This window comes from Lithobates pipiens, unplaced genomic scaffold, assembly GCF_037356315.1.
Source record: "Lithobates pipiens isolate NorthernLeopardFrog02 unplaced genomic scaffold, aLitPip1_a1.2 Scaffold_28, whole genome shotgun sequence".
Taxonomy (NCBI): Eukaryota; Metazoa; Chordata; class Amphibia; order Anura; family Ranidae; genus Lithobates; species Lithobates pipiens.
This window is the reverse complement of record NW_027507789.1, coordinates 185,796,903-185,810,027: the sequence shown is the minus strand read 5'-3', so window position 1 is coordinate 185,810,027 and position 13,125 is coordinate 185,796,903. Positions and strand designations below refer to the sequence as shown.

General features: G+C 40.7%; 1 protein-coding gene across 2 annotated transcripts in view; it reads left to right on the top strand.

Moving 5' to 3' along the window:
* KCNH6 (potassium voltage-gated channel subfamily H member 6) overlaps positions 1-13,125 on the top strand; it is a 329,313-nt gene that overhangs the window by 107,051 nt on the left and 209,137 nt on the right. For both annotated transcript variants that reach the window (XM_077460119.1, XM_077460118.1), the window contains exon 2: positions 7,786-8,016. In XM_077460119.1, the coding sequence (XP_077316245.1) occupies positions 7,786-8,016 (231 nt within the window). The remainder of the gene's footprint in view (positions 1-7,785; positions 8,017-13,125) is intronic.

Genomic DNA, 13,125 nt, shown 5'->3' with positions numbered 1-13,125 from the left:
TAAATTGCATTCCATAATTTGCTTATCTTCAGCTGAGACAACTTGCAATAATTTAGGACTTTACATAAAGTCTCAGAAATCTTTCATTAGGGTCTTAATGTTAAATAGATTGAATACCATGTAATAAATATATAATTTAACACTTTTTTTTTTTTCAATTTTTCCAGAAAAAACGGCTTTGGAAATAAAAATACTTTTTTACCAATTTTTATAACATTACAACATGAATCGCACAGGAACACACAGGGGGTTATTTACTAATGGCAAATCCACTTTGCACTACAACTTGGAAGTGCAATCGCTGTAGATTTGAGGAGGACATGCAAGGAAAATAAAAGACAGCATTTTTGCTTGTACATGATTGGATGATGAAATCAGCAGAGCTTCCCCTCATTTCAGATCTTCCCCTCAGATCTACAGCGACTGCACTTCCAAGTGTACTTGCAGTGCACTTGTAGTGCAGAGTGGAGTTTCCTTTAGTAAATCAACCCCACAGTGTATTCCTGTGCGATTCACATGCATATGGTTGTAATGTAATTTCAGCACATCCATTTGAATGCATGCATCACTTAGCCCTTGTACACACGGTCGGAGATTCCGACAACCAAATCCGTCTGAGTAATTCTGACGGATTAATTCCAGAAGAGGTCCGGAAGTGATGTTGCATACACACGGTCGGACTAAGTTGTCGGAAAATCTGATTGTACATAACGTGATGACGTTATTTCGTTACGGCGGGACTACATTCAGGCTAGTAGTCAGTAGCTTTGGTCTAGGAATTTGATCTGAGCATGCATGGCACTTTGTCCGTCGGAGTAGGCTACACATGATCGGAGTATGTCCGATCGGAGCATTTTGTTGGAAAATTTTACCGGCAAGTTGGAAAAATTGGTCCGTCGGATATTCCGACGGAAACAGTCCGATGCAGACCACACACAGTCGGAATATCCGACAAAACGGTCCGATAGGACACATTCAGAATCTCCGACCGTGTGTACAAGGGCTTAGGGGGTTATTTACGAAAGGCAAATCCACTTTGCACTACAAGTGCACTTGGAAGTGCAGTCCCTCTAAATCTAAGGGGTAGATCTGAAATGAGGGGAAGCGCTGCTGATTTTATCATCCAATCATGTGCAAGCTAAATGCTGTTTTTTATTTTCCTTGCATGTCCCCCTCCGATCTACAGCGACTTTACCTCCAAGTGCACTTTCAGTGCAAAGTGGATCTTCCTTTAGTAAATAACCCCCATAGTAACCCTACAGTAGTACCATGCGATCCAATGCAGGCAAACGCACTGCGTATGCAACCTACATTTGGGGTTTCATTAAGTTAACACTGACACCCGCTGCAGATTGCAAGTGCAATGCATTTTGAATGTGGTGCGGGACATGCGCACATAAGTTGGGTTTCCTGCACCACGTTCTGGGTGAACTGACCCTAAAAGACTTGCTAAAACTAAAGCTAAAAAGTTACATAAGGTGAAAGAACAACTAAAAAACTCAAAGGTATGAATTGTAAAAGCTTTTGTAAAACACAACTAGTACAATACCTAGTATATTTGACATTTACACTGATTGTGCTGTGCAGCCTATTGTTTACACTGCCAAGCTAAACTGAAGAAGCCTTTAGTTCAACCTCAAGAGGAAACAATGTAGTCTTTTTTTCCAGAAATGCACAAAAATTATAGAAATATACGCTAGTAATTTATCTCTGTCTCCTGAAATACTATCCTGTCTCATGATGTCATAATTTAATTAGCATGCTGTGCAAGTTTAATTACCATGCTGTAATTTCAGCACACTTTAATTTTTTATAAGCCAAAAATGAAACTTTACCTTAAATATTGGAACACCCTCTCGTGCCTAAACTGATTTCACCAAATAGACATTTGGCGCCAAGCCTCGAGCCAATCAGTATTAATTCATGGATTTTAATATTTCTGGGAACGTGGAGAAGTCAGGCAAACTAGTTTAATGGTTTGTCAGCTTCCTAATAAAGAACAAAAATTAAGAATCTTTTATTTCAAGTTTTCCCATTCAGACGGTTTTACACTAATTCTTGCAGCTGTTATCACATTTAGCAGTGCCCTTTTGCCCCTTTTTTTACATTTCCAGTTCCATGGTGGACAGGTGCAGCAAGTCAGGATTTCCACAATTACCGTGCCATTTGGTGACTGCCATAAGGCAAAATTTAGCCCCCATCTTCTCATTTTATCCACAATTCTCCTCAAGCTAGCCACCACTTTCTGGTTGTGGGACATACTCGTCACCTCAATGCACTGCTAGATTCCTGAGCAACCTCACCAAGCCTGAGAGCATAGTCACAGATATGGGGGCTCTACCTATACTTGTGCAAATACCGTGGGAAAATCAGTGTGGCATAGGCAAAATCCCAATACATTTTGAGGCTCCATTTTCAGGTTTGATTGAAGTGTATAGAGAAATTGAACACAAGTGAACTAAGATATTTGTGCTTTTTTATTTAACCAGGGAAAATGCTTTTGGTGGTGGTGGTAGAGTTTTCCAACTGTGTGGGAAAGGCTTAAATCCTCTGTCGGTTTTTCATACCTCCCACTAATTTAGTTTTTTATTACATTTTTTTAACGATACAAAATAGAGATTTGGCATTGAACTCAACTGGACATAACTTATATATGTCAAAACACATGCATTGAAATCGTGAGCCCTCCACCCCTTGTAAACTGGGGCTGGGTATTGGCTTCTTTATTATCAACCTTTATATAGTTTGATACACAGTTTAGATTTCTTTTAGCCCGTTAGGAGGCTGGATACCTGTGTTGGGCTTCTTACCACATGTTGTTTTTTGTAGAACAATCTTATCATACGGGCCTCAGGGTGACCCTCTGCCCTAGGGAGCGCCATCTGGCCCAGCTAGTGTCCAAGGCTTCCGGCACCCCCCAGCCCCCCCATTAATTTAATATTTTCTATTACTTGCGCCTTGTTATTGATGGCATACACATTCTTTGCATTTGTTTTAGCCCTCATGAAGGGTGAACATATCCTCTCACTTTACTTCTTTGACACCGGGAGAAGAAACAAAGGAAATGTGGGCCTGAACCCAGATTAGTATACAACTTCAGTCTTTATTTGTTTCAGAGAGAAGCATCAGAGCTGTTCAAATGTTTCTTTACTCTGTGACCAGAAAACATCTGGACAATAATTGAAAAAAAATTATGAAAGCTAATATTTTGTCCCAACAAAAACCAAACAGATTTCTTGAACTTTTATTAAGCTAGGAGGCTTACAGGAGGGCCTTATCATATTGGAAGGGCACCTTATTTGTGTCTAGATCTCCTTTTAGATACTTTCATTGGACAAATTTCACATATTATTATATGGTGGACTTCATCTATTCCACACTAGATTTAATTTAATTTGCCACACGGTATCTCTGCCACCATCCTTAACAGCACATTAAAAGATCATGCCCCAAAGTAAGTCCAGATGTAAGGACTGGCAACCATAATCTGAAATCTTGCTACTGGATACCAAATGGATACCAAATGAAATCCTTCTTAGGCTCGGTTCACACAGGGGCGACTTGTCCAGGCGACTTAGCCGCCTGACAAGTCGCGCTCTGTTCTGTACTATGGAACCGTTCTAATAGGAGCGACTCAAGTCACTCCGACTTAGAAAAAAGATTCCTGTACTATTTTTGGGGCGACTTCAGGCTATACACGCTGAAGTCGTGTGCAGGTCGCGTCTGTGAGTCACACTGCAAGTCGTGCCGCCCCTGTGTAAATATATATTTCGTTTTGACCTTAGTTCTACTTTAAGTCCCTGGACAGTTGACAAAGCCTAAGTGAAGAGATATTTTAACCTCTTGCCGACCAGCAAGGTGGGCAAAACTATGTAACCTTGCTCTTTGCCTTTTGGCCACAAGGGCACACGCGTAGGTGCCTGCAGCGTGTGCCTGAACCCCATGCAAGTACACGATGTATATAGATGAAGCAAAAACAGAAATAAAAAACAGTTTAAACACGTAGCATCTTTAAAAAAATAAATAAATAGAATAAAATTGAATGAAAAAAAAAAAACAAGATTTTTAAGACACATACAGTGGTGTGAAAAAGTGTTTGCCCCCTTCCTCATTTCCTGTTCCTTTGCATTTTTGTCACACTTAAGTGTTTCGGAACATCAAACCAATTTAAACAATAGTCAAGGACAACACAAGTAAACACAAAATGCAATTTGTAAATGAAGGTGTTTATTATTAAAGGTGAAAAAAAATCCAAACCATCATGGCCCTGTGTGAAAAAGTGATTGCCCCCCTTATTAAAATATACTATAACTGTGGTTGTCCACACCTGAGTTCAATTTCTCTAGCCACACCCAGGTCTGATTATTGCCACACCTGTTCACAATCAAGGCATCACTTAAATAGGAGCTGCTTGACACAGTAAGGTCCACCAGAAGATCCTTAAAAGCTACACATCATGCCGAGACCCAAAGAAATTCAGGAACAATTGAGAAAGAAAGTAATTGAGATCTATCAGTCTGGAAAGGGTTATAAAGCCATTTCCAAAGCTTTGGGAATCCAGCGAACCACAGTGAGAGCCATTATCCACAAATGGCGAAGACATGGAACAGTGGTGAACCTTCCCAGGAGTGGCCGGCCGCCCAAAATTACCCCAAGAGCGCAGCGACGACTCATCCAAGAGGTCACAAAAGACCCCACAACAACGTCCAAGGAACTGCAGGCCTCACTTGCCTCAGTTAAGGTCAGTGTTCATGCCTCCACCATCAGGAAAAGTCTGGGCAAAAATGGCCTGCATGGCAGAGTTCTAAGGAGAAAACCACTGCTGAGCAAAAAGAACATCAAAGCTCGTCTCAATTTCTCCACAACACATCTTGATGATCCCCAAGACTTTTGGGACAACATTCTGTGGACCGATGAGACAAAAGTGGAACTCTTTGGAAGGTGTGTGCCCAAGTATATCTGGCGTAGAAGGAACACTGCATTTCATAAAAAGAACATTATACCAACAGTAAAATATGGTGGTGGTAGTGTGATGGTCTGGGGCTGTTTTGCTGCTTCAGGACCTGGAAGACTTGCCGTGATAAAAGGAACTATGAATTCTGCTGTCTACCAAGAGATCCTGAAGGAGAATGTCCGACCATCTGTTCGTGTACTCAAGCTGAAACGAACTTGGGTTCTGCAGCAGGACAATGATCCTAAACACACCAGCAAGTCCACCACCGAATGGCTGAAGAAAAACAAAATGAAGACTTTGGAGTGGCCTAGCCAAAGTCCTGACCTGAATCCTATTGAGATGTTGTGGTATGACCTTAAAAAGGCCGTTCATGCTCGAAAACCCTCTAATGTAACTGAATTAGGACAATTCTGCAAAGATGAGTGGGCCAAAATTCCTCCAGGACGCTGTAAAAGCCTCATTGCACGTTATCGCAAACGCTTGGTTGCAGTTGTTGCTGCTAAGGGTGGCCCAACCAGTTATTAGGTTTAGGGGCAATCACTTTTTCACACAGGGCCATGATGGTTTGGATTTTTTTTCACCTTTAATAATAAACACCTTCATTTACAAATTGCATTTTGTGTTTACTTGTGTTGTCCTTGACTATTGTTTAAATTGGTTTGATGTTCCGAAACACTTAAGTGTGACAAACATGCAAAGGAACAGGAAATGAGGAAGGGGGCAAACACTTTTTCACACCACTGTACACACTACTGTATATTTACATACAGTATATTTTACTTTAAAGAGAATCTGTAAGGCTAAAATATTGGAGTTGCCGTTCATGAATTTATTGCTGAAGTTGCAGTGCAGGCTCAAAGCAATTGATTTTTTATCCTTGCTTTACTATTCAGTGCATGCTGATTGGATTTATGAGCATACTGGGTGTCCTGGAACTGATATGAATGGGCATTTGTTTCAGATAAGGGTTTTGTTAGGAAGAAACAATAAGGCAGTCCCAAAGCTTGCAAAGTCAGCAATGGTAGCCCCCATATTTCTTTTCAGACAGGTTGCTTTTAAGTTGATCACTTTTAAATAAACTCCCAAAAATTGTAATATTCTATATGTTTTTACTTAAAGGAAATAGAGGTTATATTCTTTATTAGTGGCAGCAAAAAGAGCTAAAAAAAAGTACTTTTTATATTCCGTTTAGAAAACTGCCTCCTGGGATCTGTAAATGTACTAAATAATAATATGAGGTATAAACCAGACAGGAATGGGAAAGAAACCAGCACAAAAATGAACTTTGCTGCAGCCACAGCTACAGACTTGGCCTTTTAATAAACATATGTAGAAATAATATTGGTTTTAGAACACTATTGATCAAATTGTTGTGGAAATTGTACTTTTTCCAAAGCCTTCTGCTAAAAATCTGGCCTACAGTATTTTCATACTTTGCTTTAGCCCACAATTGGTACAGATGTTTTAACGGAAAGGTCAGACGCGAGTAGAAGATAGCCGATCGGCTGCTCCTCTGACAGGGGGGGTCTGTGCTGATCGATTATCAGCACAGCCCCCCGAGGATGCCCACACTGGACCACCAGGGATGCCACCAGACCACCAGGGATGCCCAGCACAAGGTATGCCACCCTAGACCACCAGGGATGCCAGTCAGTGCCCACAATGGATGCCAATCAGTGCCCACAATGGGCATCACTGATTGGCATGAATAATTGTTTGGCACTGATTGGCATCCATCAGTACAAAACAATGCAATACAATGTCGCTTATCAGTGCCCATCCGTGCCACCTATCAGTGCCCATCCGTGCCACCTATCAGTGCCCATCCATGCCAACTATCAGTGCCCAACCATGCCCATCTGTGCCACCTATCCATGCCAATCCGTGCCAGCTATCAGTGCCAATTTGTGCCAGCTATCAGTGCCAATTTGTGCCACCTATCAGTGTCCATCCGTGTCGCCCATCAGTGCCACCTATCAGTGCCCATCAGTGCCGCCTATCAGTGCCACATATCAGTGCCCATCAATGCCACCTCATTAGTGCCACTTCATTGGTGACAGCTCATCAGTGCCGCCTTATCAGTGCCCGTCACTGTAGCCCCATCAGTGCCCATCAGTGAAGGAGAAAACTTACTTATTTACAAACTTTTGAAACTGAAACTAAAAAAAAAAAACATTTTTTTTCAAAATTTTAGGTCTTTTTTTATTTGTTTAGCAAAAAATAAAAACCGTAGAGGTGATCAAATTTTGTAGAGGGGTTTTAGACTCGCCATTCCCAAAATGTATTAGCTTAAGTTGGTTGCCTATGACAATATTCTGTAAACAATCGCTTATTCATATTAGTGAACCTGCAATGTTGATTTTCAAAATCACCGCAGATACCATAGTACAACGTTGTTACATATGTCTTTGATTCAGCCATGTATTCATATGTACTATCTAATGTTACAGACTGTACTTTATTTGAACATCAATATTCTTTGGAAATAAAAAAAAAATACTGCACTTATTCTTTTCACTCTTTTTGCTACCTTTGCATACTTGTCTCCATCCCATGGCTGCGGCCTCCCTTTTACGTTTGTCTGTTCTACTATTATTATAAGGACCAGTAATTTAATCCCATGTAGCTTCACAATTTGTTTAAAAAATACCACCATTGGTGGTTCCATAGCTTTTGATATCTACAAGGACTGACACTATAAAAATATAAAATGGTATTAACTCACAAGATATACTTTCTTTAAAACTGTTTAGGTCTGGGTACAACAATGTTTTACATTTACCATTAAATATACAATAAATACATTCTAATTCTTTATTCTTTACCTTCAGGTCGCAAGTTTCTGATTGCCAATGCTCAGATGGACAACTGTGCTATCATCTACTGTAATGATGGGTTCTGTGATATGTTTGGCTTTTCCCGGGTGGAGGTCATGCAGAGACCTTGTACCTGTGATTTCCTGACGGGCCCTGAAACCACGCACAGCAGCATTATGCAACTCACCCAAGCCCTACTGGGATCTGAAGAGCGCAAGCTAGAGATTCTCTACTACAGAAAGGAGGGTAAGATATATATTCTACGTTTTTACAACATCCACGTTGCATTTTGTTATTCACTTTCTTACCTCCCTCCCTACTTTATTTGAGAAAGGTATTATAAAGTCTGAACTCCATGTGGGTAGATAAGGCAAAGCTTACTGAAAGTGACCTCATGGGACTAAATCCACTAAGCTCCACTGCTAATGGTGTCATGGCCCTGTGAGGAGCATCAGGCAGACTTTCACTGAAGTCAGCCTCTTTAGTGTGTATGTGGGTAAGTCTTTACACTCCATTTCACAGACACAGGAGAGTCCTGGTTGCCGAGTGCACTAGCACTAGAGTGCAGAGCAAATATAACCCAACTGTCCCTCATTTGGAAACAAATCACTCTGTCCTTCATTATTAAGGTTCCTCTTTTGGCCATCTTAATTACTGTAATATATAATTACTTTTTTCTGTTAGTTATATTATATTAATGCTAATGTAAAGGTGAACTCGTACTGTAAAGAGTGATCATTCTTCAGCTTTAAATGATCATGGTCTGCGTAGCAAGGGTGAGTTCATTGTCTAAATCATGGGTCTTCAAACTATGGCCCTCCAGTTGTTCAAGAACTACAATTCCCATCATGCCTAGTCATGTCTGTGAATCTCAGAGTTTTACAATGCCTCATGGGATGTGTAGTTTCGCAACAGCTGGAGGGCCGTAGTTTGAGGATCCCTGGTCTAAATATTTAGTGGTAAATGGTGTCCCTCTTTCCCATCTCAGAAGGTTGGAAGACATGACAATGCATTAGGCACTTTGTACTTTCATGACGCGTATACACAACCGACTTTCCGGCAGAAAAGGTCAGACGGAATCATTCCGTCGGATATTCTGATCGTGTGTGGGCATCATCAGACTTTTTTCTTCAAAATTCTGATGGACCTAGAAATAGAACATGTTTCAAATCTTTTCAACGGAATCAAATTCTATTGGGAAAACTGTCTGTATGCTGGTCTGACGGACGAAATACGACGCAAGGGCGAGTATTGGCTACTGGCTATTGAACTTCCTTTTCTAGTCCCGTCGTACGTCATCGCGTTCGAAACAAAGTCCGTTCAGTCTGAACTCCGTCGGAACTCCGACGGGAAGACTGTCGGAGTTTATTCTGACGGAAAGTCCGCTCGTGTGTACTCGCCATTAGAATACCACTAAACGCCTGTTTTGTTTCGTTTTTGTATCACCACAACAGGTTGTTATTCATTATTGTAGCACAGGACAATAATTAATTTTGTTCAGCAAAGTTTGTAAACACTTAGATTATTTTCTTTTTGTTGCCGCATCCTCCGGCTTTCTGTGGCTCCTTTCCCGAAACTCCAGTCAGAAAGCACGCACTCCTAAAATTATTACCAATCCCTAGATCACACTCATCAGGACTACATGTCCCATCAAGCATTGTACCAGTGTGATTACATACCCTGTCATTGAGAAAATGTGGATGGTGTAAGGACATTGTCTGTGCCTTGGGAACTGCTGTCACTTGGAGAAGTAGCAGAGGCACAGTGTATATTCAGGCAGGGCCCTCGTGTCAGATTGTAGTCCCCTCTCAGGAACATACATGGACCAGGGGGGCTCCAAAAGGACCAAACAAGGCAAAGGAAACACCAGGAAAGGCGGAGGGGGGAGGGGGGCATTAATCGTGGGACTGGCAGGAAGGGAGAAAAAAGGAGAGCTTGAAAAAAATAGGCAGCAAACAATAAAAATGAAGACATCTACAGCTAAAATGTTTATATAAAATATGATTTTTATAAACATTTTTGTAAAAAAAAAAGGAATCTATGGTCACAGCACACACTCTAATTTTTTATTATCAGCAATGTAATAACAATACAAACACTAGTTATTTTTGACAATCCAATATAAGCTTACTTTGGGGAGTAAGTTAAACTTCAAAATCATTCATAGTAATAGGGGTAGGCTGGAAATAATTGGAAAATAATATGTAATTTAATATATGATTTTACATTTTGACCATAGATACACTTTAAGTTTAGCCAAACTTAAAAAAAAAAAAATCAGCACAAACTAACGGTACTCACCCTGAATGAGAAGTGCCTTATGGGGATGACTTCTCTCTTTATTTACATCTTCAGTCCTTTGCCACCCACCCCCCAAATTCCCCCCGCAGCAGCAATTTTCCAATGCCATTTCTTAGGCACTAATCGAGAGTGCCGACTATGTTTGCCCTTTCCATCTCCACTCCTTCATTGATAAAAGCTGTGCTATAGCTTCTGGCAGTAAAAAGCACTCTATGAATGGAAAAGGCAGACCTTTCATTCATCTGCCTCTTTCATAGAGTGCTTTTCAATGCTGGAAGCTATAGCACAGCTTCTATGAATGGAGGGTGGAAAGAGTCAGCATAGTTCAGTGGCTCGTATTAACCCTGCAGCACCAGATTAAAGTTGAGGGAGCTGTGGGGGGGTATGGGGCATAGTGGTGGGGGCCAGAAGACTGAACATTAAAAGAAGAGAGCAGCCACCAGCACAAGGGACACTTCTCATTCAACGTAAGTACCGTCCCTCATGCTGATTTAAAAAAAAAATAAAGAAAACTAAGCTTAAATATCACTTTTAAGTGTTAGCTGTAATAATCTGAAGAGGAAAGCTGCCATTTTTACGTCTAGGATGCATTTTAGGGCTTTAGATATTGTGCTTTGTGATAGAATACCTTAAAAATATGCAAACTGAATGTAATGCATACATAGAATCAACACCATACTGACACTCACAGGCACTTGATAAAGACCTATTTCATGGCCTGCTAATATGAACACAGATATTGCAAGTTGTAATATTCTCCCTAAAAGTATTTCTATATCAGTCACAGCAATGTGTTAAAGCTAGCTTGTCCCTGGGGGATGCAAGCAATGGATGGATGCTTTTTGCTGGTATCATCATATAAGAACATCAGAAAGAGCATTATAGCAATGGGGATGGCCTGTTAATGCACCCCAAGGGAATCTTCTGTGAATGACTGGATAAGGGATATACTGTATATTAATGCAGAAGCAGAAAGCCCCACTGGAGCTCTGCTTTGTATTTAGGGCAGTCAAAGGGAAAGTCACATTAATTGTTCCTGCTAAATTAGTAGCGAGTATAAAAGAAGGGGGAGCAAAGACAGAGAAGGAAGGACACTGCTTTTACAAAGCGCTGAACTTCTTCTCCCCCGGAGGTAATAGATTTTCTTGTGATTTTTACTGCTCATAGAAATAAAAGCATTATTCCATACTGTGACCTAGTAGCTTTTTCTGTGGCACTGTAAGACGCATTACCCATACATGTTGCACCCTTTTCACGTTCAGCGTCATGATAACATGTGATATTTTAAGGCTGTAACATGTCATGCCAAGGTCGTGTCTGCTTTTAACTCGACTCCTGGGAGGTAGAGATTCCAGAATGCAATAGAGGACCGACTATATTGGCTGCTAATACAGTGTGTGCATTTGTGCAAGGTATGAAGATCCTGGCTGATAATGGTGATGAATGGGTTTATGTGTAATCTTACAAGCACATATGTTTTATAGTCATCTCAGATGGAGGAATCATACAATGCTTTTTGTGAATTTCTATAAAACCACAAATAATTGTTTAGGCTTCATAGATTCAGTAAACCATATCTCTAAATGATCTAATTAACCACAGATTATACAGAAAAACCTATCATGACAGGGGTCGGCCAATGCTAACCCCCTTCTGAAAATGCTAGAGCCCTGGTAGTCATGCTATCCTATTGGCTATTAGACTTCCTGAGTCACTGGGGTTGATTTACTAAAACTGAAGAGTGCAAAATCTGGCGCAAGTCTGCATAAGAAACCAATCAGCTTCCGTTTTTTTTTTTATCAAAGCTTAAAGTGGAAGTAAACCCTCCTATCATTTTCAGCCAAGGAAGCTGCCATCTTTGCCTCTGTTTAATCTCCAACTGCCACAATGCTGCACATGTGATCAATTATGACACCAGCCATTGGATGGTTTGACAGTCTGATTGAGAGCACAACCAATGGGAGTCTTATATTTCTGGCACATGCTGTACATGAAACTGTTTAATGGATGGGTTTACTTCTGCTTTACCCGAACAAGCTGAAGTTAGAAGCTGATTGGCTACCATGTACAGCTGCACCAGATTGTGTAATCTACAGTTTTAGTAACATGTAAATCAAAAAAGTCAGGGCAAAGTCTGGAAAAATTTCTTGTCATGGACCCAGAGGTATTAACCTCCCTGGCGGTAATCCCGAGTCTGGCTCGGGTTGGGATTTTACTAACAGGAGCGGTAACCCCGAGCCAGACTCGGGATCGCATCGCTGGATGCAGGGAGGACACAGGGAGAGTTACTTACCTTGTCCCCTGGATCCAGCGATGTCCCCCGCACTGTGTGATCGAGCTGTCCTCCACTCGATTCACAGTGCCGAATGCCGCCGAGCTCCGTTCCCTGCGACGTTACAGCACACAGGAGCGGAGAATGGCGCCAAATTCAAAAAAGTAAAAAGAGACAAAACACACACAGTACTGTAATCTTACAGATTACAGTACTGTATTAAAAAATACACACCCCCTTTGTCCCTAGTGGTCTGTCCAGTGCCTTGCATGCACTTTTATATTATAAATACTGTTTTGTCTGCCTGAAATTTGGAGATTGTCCATAGCAACCAAAAAGTGTCCCTTTTTCAGTGTTTTAGGATTTGATTACATTATTGAATAATTTTTATTATTATTTATTATATTATAAACTTTATCATACCCGGGATGTCTACTAGACGCTGGTTTGAACAGATTTAAGAGAGTTATTCCTAAGAATTACAGGACTACAATATAAAACGTCAAATTTCCATGCAAAATAATTGTACCGCTTTCAGCACCTAAAACCAGAATGAATCATACCGCCAGGGAGGTTAAGACTAGAGGGGTCAGCATGATGGCCAGACAACTAGTATTTCAGAAGGAGATGTTAATTAAGATGGCTTCCATGACTGTCCTCCTGAAAATTTTCCTTAAAAAAATTTATTAGAGGAAAAAAAAAAAGTTTAAACTACTTGTATTACTGCTTTATGTTAAATGTCCAGCTTAACAACAAAGGGCTGATTGGAGTTACTCTGTCAG